General features: G+C 36.4%; 1 protein-coding gene across 1 annotated transcript in view; it reads right to left on the bottom strand.

The window, feature by feature from the left end:
• Nucleotides 1-15,078, bottom strand: part of LOC137650031 (uncharacterized) — a 16,791-nt gene extending 1,713 nt beyond the window's left edge. Inside the window, exons 1-10 of the mRNA XM_068383048.1 lie at nucleotides 14,929-15,078; nucleotides 10,087-10,155; nucleotides 9,782-9,915; nucleotides 9,412-9,615; nucleotides 8,919-9,273; nucleotides 8,387-8,778; nucleotides 6,049-8,214; nucleotides 5,482-5,757; nucleotides 5,062-5,186; nucleotides 1-4,933 (exon numbers count right to left, since the gene is read on the bottom strand). The exon at nucleotides 1-4,933 is cut by the window's left edge and continues 1,713 nt beyond it. Coding sequence (XP_068239149.1) covers nucleotides 1-4,933; nucleotides 5,062-5,186; nucleotides 5,482-5,757; nucleotides 6,049-8,214; nucleotides 8,387-8,778; nucleotides 8,919-9,273; nucleotides 9,412-9,615; nucleotides 9,782-9,915; nucleotides 10,087-10,155; nucleotides 14,929-14,980 — 8,706 coding nt within the window. The 5' untranslated portion in view covers nucleotides 14,981-15,078. The remainder of the gene's footprint in view (nucleotides 4,934-5,061; nucleotides 5,187-5,481; nucleotides 5,758-6,048; nucleotides 8,215-8,386; nucleotides 8,779-8,918; nucleotides 9,274-9,411; nucleotides 9,616-9,781; nucleotides 9,916-10,086; nucleotides 10,156-14,928) is intronic.
• Between the last annotated feature and the right edge of the window lie 930 nt (nucleotides 15,079-16,008).

Here is a 16,008-nt window from a genome sequence, read left to right as displayed (position 1 = left end):
CCAAGAGCTTATGATTATGTTTCCATTTAAAACAATTTTTGATAAAGCATGAACTGGAGTGTAGATCACTAGGTCTCCTGTGTATCCTTCTTCAAAAGAAGCTCCAACAAGATTGCATTTCATGGTGTAAATTTCTCCAGCCAAATTCAGTTTAACATCACCAGCAATTTTTCCATTAAGGTCAAGTTCAACTTCTCCATGAATTTTAGGAACCAAGTAGAAAGGAAGAAGAAGATCAAGTTTTCCTTGCAATTTTTCTCCTGCTACAAATTTAAAGTAGCCACCCATTTCTTCCATCCCTCTGAAAGGAGTTTGGATATTAAGTGAGCCCTCAGAGAATCCGAGTAAATGTCCCGATACAGCGATAGCCTTGAGGTTTTCCTCCTTTCCAAGAGATATTTGTAAAGTCTTCTGGTCAGCTGCCCAATTTACATTTGCAAGGAACTGAACACGATTCCAGCCCATGAAAGTAGATGTGAAGTCCCAGTTAATATGTGCTTTTGTTCCTTCAACTCCTGCTCCAAGTGTAAAAGAGTATTCATACTGGTCTGATGTCATTTTAGACATAATAATCTCATTAAAGTTATCAATGTCATATTTAATCATCATAAAGACATTACTGAAGCCAGGGAAAGGTGATGTGGCCTGCAGAGTGACTTCAGAGGTACGAGGGGACAGATTCAGAATACCGCTCAGAACATAATTACTTTCATTGTAAATGATATTAAGTGTTGCATCTTTGTGGCCTTGTGTCCATTTGTAAGTGAATCCGAAGGATATTACCTTCAAGAGATCAAAAGGTGTTGTAAGTTTAAATACCATGTCATTGACTGCATATGATATATGAAGGTTGAATTTGTAAGTGCCTAACTCAATGTTAATGTAGCCAATTTTCTGGCTGAAGTCAATGTGTCCATCTACAACAATAGACTTTACAACATCAAATGGAGTTTGGAACATGATGGTGAGCTTATTGGGAGCATATTCTCCATGGACGCTGAAGTTCCATTCATTTGAGTTCATAAGCATTTTCAAGCTAGCATCTAACTTGTTATTTTGTTCATCCAAGTTCAAAGTGTATGATGCACCTAGAATTTTATATCCTTCAATAGGAAGATGTAGTTTTATGGATCCTGATGTTAGTGAATATGCTCCTTCAACAGTAACTTCTTTTTCAAAATGACCTTTTTGGACAAACAATGAAGCTGCTATCTTTTGAGAAAGAATATTATATTTGATGTCGAGATTTAGTTTCTCCCAGTCAGCAAAAGGAGTTTTAACTCCTACCAAAAGTTCCGATTTCATAGGAGTTAAAATTGCACGAGTTTTTATTTCATAATTTTCTCCATTCCTGTTGAAGTGTAGGAGACCTTCAACTCCATTTTTGAAGAGCTCATAGTTTATACTGACAGCGACATTCTTGACAATTTCAATGGGAGTTGAAATTCCAATAGATACACTGTAGTCAGTAAGAGTAACATCTGCGTTGTAATCATATTTGGTATGGTCCTTTTCAAATGATGCTAGGACTGTATGTTTATCATTGTGTGCACTGTAGTCTCCAATCATCTTGATTAACTCGAAACCTTTGAATGGGGTATGAATCTCAATATGGAAGTTGTTATTCTGGACACTAGTCTTGAGGTAAAAGTGGTGTGACTCACCTTCTATTTTCAAGTCAAGTTCAGAAGTTTTGACATCCTTAGTAAAATCAAACTTGGCTTGAACGTCAACAGAGCTGAATCCAGGAATTGGTGACTGGGCAATGATTTTAACAAACCCATTTTTGTAGATCAGTTCTCCTTCAAAGTCAAGAGAATAGATGGTGTCATTTAATGTAAATGTGATAAGCAATTTCTTGTTAGTGTCAACAAGATTGGAATCAAATGCAAGATCCACTTTAGACAGATAGACGATAGGAGTTTCTAAAGTGATGTGAAGCTTAGGTTTGGATGTGTTAAGAAGAATGTCAGTCATAAGGTGGAATTTGTGTGCAGATACCGAAGCTTCAAAATTACCAGTAAAATGATTTTCTTGCCAGTTAAATTTTCCAGAGAAGACAATAGTCTCATATCCAGGAACCGGCGTCATCAGTTGGGCAGTAACTGCATTATTTTCAAGGTTCAGGTTTCCTTCTACTGTATGAACAGATCCTTCTTTATCTAAGGAAAATTTGAAATGATATGGCATCTCAGTAAAGTCAAAGTTACCTTCAAGGAGTAGATGTGTCCAACCATCAAGAGGAGTTGTTATTTCTGTTTTGACATGAACTTTTGAGACTACTTCTGAAGATACTTCTAATTTCCAGTGATATTGACGGTCATTTCTGTAAGCTGTAATATCTGCAGCTTTTAGGATGTGTTGTAAATCCAAGGTGGCTTCTCCTCCAATCTTCTTTGCAAATTCGAATGGTGTGGTGGCTTCTAGTTTTATAATAGGAGCTAAATCTTTGGAGAGGTCAATGACACCCACAAGAGAAATGTGACCAGCAGCAAAAGATGATTCTAGCTTAATTTGCTTGATTGGTCCTCTCAGAGAATATGATAGATTTGCAGAAATCTCTTCATAGGTTGCAAATGGTGTGTTGATAGACAGGTTAATTGTTCCCTTCTCTAGTTTGACATGCAATGACCCTTTTACCGAAATCTTTTGGTCATTCTTAGATACAAATGCATCAACTGCAGTTTCACTGAAGAAGAAGGAAAACTTCATTTTTTCCCAGCCACTAAATGGTGTGTCCACCTCAAGGATGATTGTCTGTGCTTCGTATTTTCCAGTAAAAAGAATCACTTGTGAGCCATAAATCACTTTTACCTGTGCTTTTTTCTCATTTATATCATACATTACCTCAAAAGCCATGTTTTCAAATGAAGTAACAGAAGAGTGAACTTCAATGTGTGCATTGTTGACATTGTACATCCATTTACCAGTCAATTGAATATGGTGTAAAACATCAAGTGGAATTTCAGCTACCAAAGACCAGTTTCCTTCATTAATGGATCCAGAAAGAAGTCCTGTAATTTCAAACTTTTTGCCAAAAGTAGCTACTAGATGGATCCTTTTCTCAGAGGAAACAAAATCATAGGAAGCTGCAGCTGTGATGGGAGAGCTAAGGAGAGTAGATTCAAGTTTTAAATTGCTATCCATTTTTCCTTTTTTGATTTCACCAGCAACATCTAGGAGAATATTTTGATTTCCATAATTGAGGCTGAGATGGGCAACCTTTCTGGGTGACAAGTCTAACTCTACCTTGTAACCGAGTGTTTCCATGAATGGAGTTCTTAAGATAGATTGACAAGAAAAGATTTTGTCAAAAACAATGATGTTTTCAAGCTCAATCTTGCTTCCAGGTACGTATTCCAACACAATTGTTGGTTTATATTCAATTCCATTATCTTGATGGTGAACTTCTGCCTTAATCATGGATGTCCAAGGAGTTTCTAATGTGACTACGGTATCAAATTTACGTGAATTTGCATTATTATTGTTATCAAACATTATGGCTAAATGAACAGATTTAGTGTCCCACATATACTCCATGTCATGCTTGGAAAGTGTTCCTGAGGATGAATGAACATTCTTAAGTTTATACATTCCATTGACATTGAATGTGTTCTGCCAATTCCAGATATCTGTAACAGAAATGGTATGGTCAATAGTAACTGACTCCTCATATTTGGTAAAAATGAACTTTGTTACTCTCTCATTTCCATTTTTGAGACTATCAATTGTAACCTTGAGGTCATCGAGACCACTTAATGTAGAAGTGATGGCAGCTTCCAAGTTAGCAAGACTTTTGGAAATATCAAGTAATCCTTTGACATAAACAGTAAGTTTCTCTGCATTGAAATGAACATCTAAGGTAGAGATCATGTTGGTGTCAGTAACTTTGTGATTCAATGCGATGGAGGCCTTATTGGCAGGAGTGAAGAAATCTACTGTTAGGATAATATCTTCTTGCGATTTCATATGACCATGAGCCTCTAATTTGAGATTGCCATAGTTTGACCAGAATCTTGTTAGCTCAAATTTAGTATTAAATTCCTCGACGTTAATGGTATGTTCAAGAGTAGCAGTAATAGGGTGAGTGAAGGGTGTGATGAATCGAAGATCCGCAAGAAGTTTTGTTGTTTCCCCTTTTTGCAATTGTCCATTTACATTGAGCATTGATTTCCTGTCACCCATGATACCTTCCAAAACGAGACTAAGCTGTGACCAATTGAATTTATAATTGATGGTGGCAGTAATCTCAGGTACTGAAGGTGAGGGAATGTTAATTTTTAGAGCCAAAGTAATATCTTGCTCACTAGCAAGAACGACGACTCCTTTGAGATTGGCTGTGGCTACTTTATCACCAAATTTAGCTTCAATGGTTGATGTAAGATCATTATTGCTCAAAACATGGTTGAAGTTGAGTAGTATTTTATCTGTGAAGGGTGCTTCAAATGATAGCGAGGACTGGACTCCATCACTAGTTAGAAGAAGTTGGAATGCAGATATGACTTTCCAAGAATCCCAGGAGGCAAGAAAATCGGTCTTAATAGAGTTTTCCTTCATTTCATGATCTAGCTTAAAGCTGATGTGCTCAAACTGAGAGAAACTGCTACTAAAAGCTACTTCCATGTGCAAGTTATTATTAGGTACACCTTTTTTCATTTTTCCATTGATATTTAGAGCTACCTGCTTTGAATTCTGCCAGGAAGCCATGATCTGTGAAGTAATTTCAAAGTCCTTTAAGGTGACTGACATAGAGGCTTCTTGTTTTTCAAAACCAGCAAAAGGTGTTTGCACTAAAACTGAAATTGATTTAGTCTCACCAAGAGTGTACTTTATGAGACCAGTTACAGTTTTTTCGTTCCACTTTGCTTCAAGTTCAATGCCACTACCTTCATCTATTAGAGTATACTTAAAGGTTGCATCTTGGTCAATAAATCTGGAAGGTAAATAGATATAATAAAACGTTATTACATAGTATATTGTGAAAAAATGCATATTTCATAAGTAAATATTTCATAAGGTTTTCAATTATACTATTTCTACTATTGCTTGTTTAAAACTTACTTGACATGTGACATGGCTCCATCAGTTGTTAATTGTCCTTCTATTAAGAACATAGCTGTTGGATCAACATCCTTGTTCCACTCACCAGTGACGTGCATCTTTTTTACATCGGCGGTCTCGGAAATCTGAAATGAAAAGAAATATATTTTTTTTCTATGAAAAATACTATACCATTATAGAGCAAAAGTACCAATAGCTTTTGTATTTTACTTGAAATACTTGGAACATATGATATGCATCAAAGATAAAATTCACACTGATTGGAACGAAGGGTTGAAAGGAAATTTATCATAAGCCTTAAAACAATATTAAAAAGAAGGGTGTTTAAAATTTAAAATGCTATGCGGATTCTTGTAGGTTAAATGTACATTTTCATAGTTTATAGCATAAATAACGCATTTTTCAGATAATTAAACGTACATAAGCATTAACAAGAATGTGTCGAATAATGTTGGCTTCAATAAGGGCAGAAGTTTTTGTTCCCTCAAATTTGAGATCATAGTTTTGTCCGTTGACTGTTGTATGGATTTCTGATGTAGCCTTTTCTGAATCTGCATATAATCCAAGGTTGCCTTTGATGTCAATAGTTGGGGCCACTAAAGATCCATTGGCAACGACATTGAATTTCCCTCGCACAGAATTGTCTTCTAATTTAGCTTCAAGTATATAAGCTTCTTCTTTTATGACAGCCTTCACCTGAAATTGATTGGTTTTTTATGAATCTGAACGTGTTGACTTTTAAACTTAGAGTGTTCGTACTAATATAAATATAATTACTTAATATTATTGATAAATAATAATAGTTGTCAATGCATAAATAATATGAAAGCTCTATTTGTTAGGAATACTCGTTAAAAGGATAACACAAATGACATACAATTCCCTGATATTTTAGTTCAGTATTTTCAGTGTTACTGTGACATCAATGAACAAGTATAAATTAAAGTTTTACCCTATTATTTACCATTTGAAATATGTAAAAATTACCTGAGCTTTGTACTGTTGATGTTCTACCTCTGTGAAAGTCATGTCCAATGAAGCTCTGAAATCTACAAACTGGGATGGATCTATAGCAGCATGAAGTGAATATGTGCTCATTGAATCAGTTAGTTGCTTAATGAGTTCGGTTTCAAAATGTATTGTGTGCTGTGCTCCATAAGCATATATGGTATCTAGCTTTGCAGATATCATTGTGTCATAGTAATCGAGTTTTGTTTTGAGAATTCCTTGAATTTTCAGAATTTCACCAGTTGGTATGGTTACAATTATGGATGGTTCCAAGATAGTAATATCTTCAAGAGTCTTTATCAGATTGGTTTCAATTGAATATACCTCGCCACTGTCCATGGAAAGAGCACATCTTAACTTCTTGTTCAAGTTTGTCCAATTGTAGTCAAAGGTTCCCTTTCCTGACTTTATTGGTGTGTGAACATCAGCAGTGATGGAATTTTCTACTTTTGTTAAGGTTAGGGATACCTTATGGTCATTTTGTGAGCCAGGAGTATCAAGAAGAACTTCCAACATATCAGTGTCTCGTTTAAAGTGCATCATGTAACCTGTCTGAGTACCGGTCTTTTTAAGGTAGATGTCCATTGAGAAGGGACCCATTGGTGAGGTCATAAATGAACCGCAAAGTTCCATACCAAGAATATCAGGAGTACATCCTTGCAATTCCTTTTTGTGACTGGGTTCTTTTTTCTGGTGTTCATTGTTAACTATATAAATAACTTCGCCTTTAACATCAAGAAGTTCTACTTTCTCTTTTGGAGAATTGATTGCGATATCAACTACCTTTCCTTCTACAATTTGAACTTTTCCATCTAGGAATGTAGATGTATGAAGTGTTGAGGAAACTCTTAATCCAGTCTTTGTGACATGAGCATCAAGAATGATGTTACCCTCAAATTCTAGTGCAGCTGAAGGGTGCAAGTGTCCTTCTACATTGAAATTTGTAAAAGTTTCTGCTTGGAAATTGCTTGTCATTTCCAGTCCAAAAGTACCAACGATTTTTGAATCTAGTATTAATGGCAAGCCAGAAACAGTTGGAATGTTCATGTGCATGTCAAGTAACTGAACCGATTTTGTATAATCAAGCTTTCCTTGTCGAAGAATGTCAAGCAAGAAATCCAGAGGATTTGATTTATCTGATTTCATGAAGAAGTTTTCCATTCCATGGAAGTGGTGATAATGAAGCTCATTTCCAAAAACACGTAAGTAGTAAGATCCTTCGGGCTCATCTGATATTTTGTCCAAGAATCCTTCTAATGTAGTTGATTCTGCATTGGAATTTGATCTCATATTCTTCAATACTTGCTCAATATGTTCCTCAGGGAAATAGCCATTAGATCCAAAGAAGCGTTCAATGTATGCCTCAAATCCATCAATTCTACCACCTATTTCAAAGAAGTTAATAGATTCTCCAAATAGATCAAGTGTAAGATTAAGCATAGCTGAACGAGGAAGGTAAGATTTGCTGTTGAAAATAACATTGCTTTCTAATGATGCACCAATATTAAGTTCATTCATGAAGAAAGAAGACTCATAGTTTCTTGAGAATCGCAAAGCATCAGAATTGAATTTCTGTTGCAAGAGGTCTTCATCAATCATTTTGCGGATCCATTGCTTTTCAGGGGCAGCAGATTCCTGCATGTTGGTCATGTGAGTCCAAATGAAAGATCCTACTTGATTTACTCCCTCTGAGATTAGTCTTTCCTTGACAATATTGATGAATGATGGAGTTGGACAAGACATGAATGAAAGATAGGCAGCTATGCGTAACTCTGGATCATATGATTCATCTTGGAAGAGAGTCAAAATTTTAGATCGATCGTACTCGCAAGGGGTGTGTCTCCAAGCATCTAAAGCAGCAATGCGAATTTCCATATCATTCTCTTCTAAGTAACAGGTATCTAGAATAGACTTTGCATTAACCCAATGTCCAGCATTGCCCAAAGCTTTCAAAGCAACAAGAATATTTTCCTTCTCCTCTTCATTTGTAAATCTACATCCTGCGCCAAGCTGTTTTTCAATAAGCTGTACAATATGTTGAACTCTAGGTTCTGCTTCACAAGTTTTATGCAGTTTGCAGAAGTTGTTGATGAGAGCTGATGTTCCAAGGAGAGCCTTTTGGCTAGGTTGTGTCTCAAGAAGTGGCTGGAAAAGAAAAAAAAATCAAGAGATTATAATCTTGTTAATTTTTATATCTGTCCCTATATAATAAGCAAGGCTTATAATTGTAGTATACAGATGCGGAGAGAAAATATATTGTCCTTCTTAAGCTATATATGCAATCAATAAAGAAATGAAATATAATGTTATAACTCACAGCAATAGCATTCAGCATTTCTGTAGTTGGATGTTTGTTGAAAGCTAAAGAAGTAAACCAAATGTCTTTCTCAATTTCATTTAATTCTCCTTTAAGGATAAGGTCTCTAACAACGGCCATTGAAGGTGCTGTTCCGACTAAGGGCAAGGCATCAAGCATAAACTTATGGGTAAGAGGCTTGGTGGCACTGGCTAAGATTTGAGATAGCTGAGAATAATCCATATTTTTAAGAGAGTCTACAAGCTCAGCGAAGAGAGTAGGTGTGTTGCTGTGAATATCTGCACCAGAATCCATAGCAAGATCACTTAGTAGCTTTTGCACATGTGCAGGATCTTCTTCAACTGGTTCAAAGATATCCTCATATACCAGTGTTTTACGGTAGAACTCAAAATCTGAAATAAGAGAAATTTTATTAGTGAACAGAAAATGTTTACAGAATAAAGGCTTCCTGTCACATAAAATGTGAAAATTGAATGAAGACACCCTTTGCAAAATTAGATGTTTCTCATATTAATATTCTCTGATAGCTTACCTGGTACTCCTGTCAAAGCTTCTGTTGATTTTAAAATCAGTGATGTCTTGACTGTGGTTTTAGCAACTTCCTGTCCCTCTCCAAAGGGCCTAGCCTTGTAAATTTCTTCACACTCAGAACTAATCATGATATCATCCTGTAATTTTTGATGGCAAATATTTGTTGTCTTCATCAAAGGAAGGTTCTGAACCTCTGAGTCAGTATCATAAGTAGAGGAGATAATATGAGCTGAGAAATCGGGCCTTTGGCTACAGGTGTTGATGTATGTGATCCTCTCCACATTGACAACATTTCCCTCAGTTACAGACTTGTAAGTTGCATCACAAACTCCAGACACGTCCTTTTCTTGAAGGGTCTGTTAGAAGGAAATCATAGTTAATAGCTTGATTGTTAAAATTAATGAACTTGCATATAAAGTGTACCAATATGTTTAAAAATGATATTGGTTATGGAATTGAGTTAGTAGAATTATCCTTCATATTCAAAGGCCTACCTCGCCACCATGGGAGGTCATGGTGTTCTGGAAAGTTGATAGAAGACCTCTCTTGATGTTGAGCACCCACGTTGGCTCAGAAACTACACTGCAAATATTCTCAATCATGCCATCTTGGAAGGAGAATTTCAAAGGATTCTTACTTAAAGCCTCTGAAAATTTGCCAGCAAGAGCTGGATTCCCTTCAAAGTCGACATCGGTGAGCTGTGAAAAGATTAATGTTACTCTGTTATTAACTTTTACATATGAACTGTGAACAGATTAATATCACATCATGATTAACGTTTAAATTTGTGGCCCAAATTATTGTTAGATTTTATTCATAAATTACTAGACTGTCAAGGATATTATAGTGACTTGAGATTCTCACCCTTAAGATGTATTCACAAGGCTCTGAGACATCAATGTGAGCAATAGCTTTGATCTTCATTTCAGCATCATCACCAGCAACTCCAATGAGAGCAGATGTCGTTGTGATAGAATAGTCGTACACATAACTCTTCCCTGTGTTTTAAATAACACATAGTTAGTAATATATTAGGAGCGATATTAATGAATATATTCAAACTTGGTATATAAAATTAAAGATAGATCTCATATACATTAAGACATTGCTTTTGCAAACTGAGATCATTGTCAGGAATTTGTTAAAGCACATTATCTCCATGTTCTTACCTGTTTCATAAGCAAATGCTAGTTGAGCTGAGCAGTGAGAAGCACATGATCCAGCTAGAATTGATGGAGCTGTAAAAGATATAAGAATGTATAAAGTAGGTAATTCAAGGATAGTGGGGTACAATTTTCATTTATATTAGGGCATAATATTGCACACAGGGCTAACATAAATTGTATTGATCAATGTTGCTAAAAAGGAAATTTTCAATCTTCATATATTTGAATAATTCCAACTAGTTAGTTTCTTTTAAGAGTATTGTAAAGTTTTGTGAATTCAAATATGCCTGGCTAATTTTGTTGACCTCATTTTGTTTTTCTTTTCACGTGGTATTTTGGTTATATCATTCAGGTATATCATTTGGAAGTAAAGGAAAAAGTAGTTACTTACATGTAATGTGTGAATAATTCTAGAATAAGAGTTTTGCCATTATTATCTGTGTAAATAGACTCATTTGATTTGTTTACCCAGGGAGTCCCAGCCTCAACTTGGTGCTTCTCCCAAGCCCAGGTAAATGGGTAGGGTTGGCGCAGGGAAGGCAACGGCAGTAAGGCATCTGGCCATGAAAAAATAGCCAAAAATGGCCAGTGAAAATTGTGAAAATAAAACTAATGCTAGGGCGTTTTCTGAGGTGACACGTAGGGACCTCGCCTGATCACTCCGAAAAATCGGCAAGGGTACCCAGTCATGGGCAGGCTTGGTCAAAGAGGCAAGCTCAGAGGAAAATATCAGAGGAGAGGATGACAGTAGCAACTCTAAATGTGGGTACAATGACTGGAAAAGGGCGAGAGCTGGTTGACATCATGGAGAGAAGGAAGATTGGAGTGCTGTGTGTGCAGGAGACCAGGTGGAAGGGAAATAGAACTAGGCGAAGGTTGTAAATTTTATTACAGTGGAGCCAATATGGAAAGAAGAAATGGTGTAGTAATAATATTTTCGAAAGATTTGAAGGAAAGTTTGATTGGGGTGAATAGGAAAAATGACAAGAATTATGAGTTTAAAGCTGGGACTGGGAGCAACAATAGTCAATGTGGTGCATGCCTATGCCCTGCAAACTGGACGTAGAGAGGAGGAGAAGGATACATTCTGGGAGGAGATGGACCAGGAGCTTGGAATAATTCCTGGAAGGGAAAGGGTAATTATAGGAGGAGATCTGAATGGCCACGCGTAGGGAAGGTATAGAGAGAGTGCATGGAGGTTGGGGTGTGGGTGAGAGAAATGATGGGGGAGAAAGAGTAATTGATTTTGCAGTGGCTTTTGACCTAGCAATGATCAACACCTTCTTTGAGAAAAAGATTAATCGGCTGATTACTTACAGTAGCGGTGGCATGGAGAGCCAGATAGATTTGCTGCTGTGTAAGAGAGACAATCTGACGGAGGTTAGAAATTGCCAGGTGATAAATGGGGATAGTGTAGCAGCGCAACACAGGTTAGTGGTAATTGATTGCAGACTAAGGAATTGTAGGAGAAGTAAAAAGACGAGAATGGACCCAAAGATTAAGTGGTGGAAATTGAAAGAGGAAGAACTGAGAGTCTTGTTTAAGGAAAGAGTGCTGGAAGCACTAAGGTTACATGAGGATGTACAAGAATGGTGGACCGAGAATAGTAAAGTGATTCTAGGGATCGGTCATCAGGAAGAAGTCCCCCAAATTATAAAGAATCGTGGTAGTGGAATGATGAGGTACAAGAACAGGTAAAAACCAAGAAAGAAGCCAAGAAGAAGGCAGGTCTATCAGGACAAGAGCAGGATAAAGAAAACTATAAACAGGTAAAAAAAGAAGCAAGAAGAGCAGTAGCAAAGGCAAAGGCAGAGACATTAAAGGAAGTATATAAAGAGATGGAAACACCAGAAGGAGAGAAGAAAATATTACGAATTGCTAGGGCCGGAGAGGCTGCATCTAAAGACCTGACACAGATAAAGCAAATAAAAGATAGCAATGGTATAGGTCTAGCAGAAGATAATGAAATTAAAAGAAGGTGGGAAACTTATTTTGAAGGACTAATGAATGAGGGGATCCCAAGAGCAGTATTTGAAGATGGACTCCCAAACGAGGCAGTTACCATAGGAGTGACTAGAAGAGAAGTAGAATGAGCAGTAAAGATGAAAAATAGTAAAGCTGCAGGACCGGATAATATACCAGTAGAGGTATGGAAGAGTCTTGGAGAGGAAGACATAGATATCTTGTGGGACTGTCGTAGAAGATCTTCAATCAGGAAAAGATGCCAGAGGAATGGAGAAGAAGCCTAATCATTCCCATCTATATTGGGAAGGAAGACATCCTGGAGTGTGGCAACTACAGAGGCACAAAGTTAATATGCCATACTATGAAAATATGGGAGATGAAACAACAATTGGTGAGGAGAACAATTTGTATTCATGCATGGAAGAGGGACTGTAGAAGCAATATTTGCTTTGAGGCAGATGATAGAAAAACATCGGGAGAAACAGAAAGGCTTACATATGGTCTTTATTGACATGGAGAAGGCATACGATCGAATACCACGTCAGGAGCTGTGGAGATGTATGAGAGTAAAGGGAGTCCCTAAGAAATACGTTAGAATCACCCAAGATATGTATGAGAGGGCAGAAGCAAATGTTAAGAGCAGTATAGGCCTAACAAAAAGTTTCCCAGTAAATGTGGGACTACATCAGGGGTCTGCATTGAGCCTTTACCTCGATGATCTGGTCATGGTATTAGGGATCAATCTCCTTGGTGTATGCTCTTTGCTGATGATGTTATACTGTCTAGCACTAGGCGAGAGTTAGTTAAAGAGAAACTGGAGGAGTGGAGAAGAGAAATGGAAAATAGAGGATGGAAGAAGCAGGAAAAAGACAGAGTATTTGAGATTGAAAAATGGGGAGAATGGGGAAGTTAGTTTACCAGGAGAGAGATTGAAAAGAGTTGAAAATTTCAAGTATTCAGGATCAACAGTTGCAGAGGATGGTGATCTGGGGGGCACAAATAAACCACAGAATACAAGAAGGATGGAAGAATTGGAAACAAGTGCGTGGAGTACTATGTGACAGGAAAATAGGGGTTAAGTTTAAAGGTAAAGTACACAGGACAGCTCTGAGACCGGAAACAGTCTTTGGAGCGAAGACGTGGGCAATAAAGAAGACAGAAGAGAAGAAACTGGATGTGGCAGAGATGAGAATGTTGAGATGGATGTGTGGGGTGACAAGAAGAGATAAGATACGGAATGAAGTAATTAGGGGTACCACAGGAGTTAGAAAACTATCAGATAAGAAAGTTTACTGAGGTAATATTGTCATGTCATGAGAAGAGGTGAACAGTATAATGGGAGGAGAGTGATGGAAATGGAGGTACAGGGAACGAGAAGGAGAGGGAGACTAAAGCGAAGGTGGAGGGACTGTATCAAGGATGACCTTCGATCAAAGGAATTAACTGGTGATGAAGTGTAGGACAGACGTAGATGGAGAATGCTGGCCAGAAACATCGACCCCCCATAAAGATGGGAAAAGATGGAGTCAAAGAAGAAGAAGAAGAAGAGAGTGAGGGAAAGAAAATGTGATATCTCATTTGATACATTTATTTATAAATCCTATTGATATGTATATTAAACTTCCCGATTTGTTAGTTTGCCTATGTTAACAATGAATCGTTATTTATTAGACATTAATGCAATTAGATGTTATTAAATAATTGTCCTGTATGTTGGCCAAGGCACAATCATTTTTTAAGATACCGGTACTACTGCTAGATAGTTATTGGGTTCTGAGAATGGTCGGATAGTATTATCTTTATACGGCTCATTTTCTCTTAGGCTACATATACACCGAATAATCTGGGCTATTCTCTTCTTTACTCATACTCCTGACAAAACTAAGGTAACTAAAATATTCTTCTTCACTCAAAGGGTTAACTAGTGCACTTTATTGTTCAGTGGGTACTTTCCACTTGGTAAGGGTAAAAGAGACTCATGCTTTTATAAACAGCTCTTCTAGGAGAAAGACTGTAAAATCAAACCATTGTTCTCTACTATTTGATATTACGATAGCCTCTGTACCATGGTCTTCCACTGTCTTGCTTGAGGGTCCACTCAGGCACCCTATTCTATCTATTTCTTTATTTTCTATCCTCGCTGGGCTATTTCCCTGTTGGAACCCTTGGCGATATTATAGCAGCCTGCTTTTCTAACCTGGGTTGTAGCTTAAATAATAATAATAATAATAATAATAATAATAATAATAATAATAATAATAATAATAATAATAATAATAATAATAATAATAAGGTATCATTTCTGTTCTTCCTGTAAACGTATAGCTTTACTAGAATATCAGCGATTTTTTTATATTCTAGGTGAATGAGATCAAAGCCTCAATATTTCTTGCAAGATATAATACCGTATATCATTAGATTTTCCTTGTTACATCACTAGGCTGTTCAGTTTACATTTCTACAGTAGGTTTTTGTATCAAGTTTTTCCTCAATTAAAGGCCTGAATTTGTAAAATCTTCCTTTACCTAGTCAGTGTTCAGTTTGATTACTACTACTACTACTACTACTACTACTACTACTACTACTACTACTGATTATGATAATAGAAATAATGATAATAATACTAATAGTATTAATAATTATAATAATGATAATAATAATAGTGACAATATTAACAATAATTCTATGTTACAACCCACTAAGTGATGGTAGATCATCTGTAAAGGTTCATATCTTACCTAGTAACTTCAGAATCTAAAGGTATGCGAATTAGAAAGAGAGAGAGAGAGAGAGAGAGAGAGAGAGAGAGAGAGAGAGAGAGAGAGAGAGAGAGAGAGAGAGAGAGAGAGAGAGAGAGTAATGTGATATGTCAAGTCTTACCTGCAAGAGCCGTGGAGGCCAGAGCGGCGATCACGAAAAGAGCAACCTTCATCTTGGGGGCGACTCACGCTGTCAGAGTTAGACAGGTCTAGTCGGAGCTCCAGAGGCTGTCGTCCGTAGCCCGCGGCTGCCTTATATACGCGCCTGATCGTTGTTTTGGAGGGTCAAAGGTCGCTTCGTTTGGGGTGCCATCTATAGAGACCCATTTGTTTTTCTCCGTTCGTATATAGCTTATCAAGAGGTCAATGAGTTAACAATTTCTTCGTCGAGATAAAGATCAACCTTCGTTGTTCCCTTTCTTCTGTTGCTATGTCACAGAAAGGAATATGCTGTATCCCTAACTACGCAGAGAAGAAGAGATATAGTTGTAAGTATTCTGTACAATTAATAGTACTTGGATGAATCTATTACATATCCATACACTTATGTACACGGTTGTACCACATGGAGTGTTTTCTTAGTCATTATATATATATATATATATATATATATATATATATATATATATATATATATATATATATATATATATATATATATATATATATATATATACACACACATATATATATATATATATATATATATATATATATATATATATATATATGTATATATACATACATATATATATATATATATATATATATATATATATATATATATATATATATATATATATATATATATATATATATATATGTATTGATAATAATGATAACCATCATCATCATCATCATAATACTACTACTACTACTACTACTACTACTACTACTACTACTACTACTACTACTACTACTACTACTATAATAATAATAATAATGAATTGAACTCTTCAAGTAATTGTCATGATTTCGATCCCACGTTAATGGAAAAAATAAATTTTTTCATTGCCCTATCATTAAATTCACTCTGTTTGGGTAATTCGACTGTAGTACTATCAATTGGATAAGCTGGATAGGGAATTGGGAAAATCACTGGTATGGAGTCTTGATAGTCTGGCTTTCATTCCAAGCTGGTTTATGGCTTTTGGGAACTTGGTTGGTAGCCCTTAATTTTTTTTTCTTTTTCATTTTAACA

Source organism: Palaemon carinicauda, chromosome 11 (assembly GCF_036898095.1).
Source record: "Palaemon carinicauda isolate YSFRI2023 chromosome 11, ASM3689809v2, whole genome shotgun sequence".
Lineage (NCBI taxonomy): Eukaryota > Metazoa > Arthropoda > Malacostraca > Decapoda > Palaemonidae > Palaemon > Palaemon carinicauda.
The sequence above is the reverse complement of the archived record's forward strand: the minus strand, read 5'-3'. Positions and strand labels throughout refer to the sequence as shown.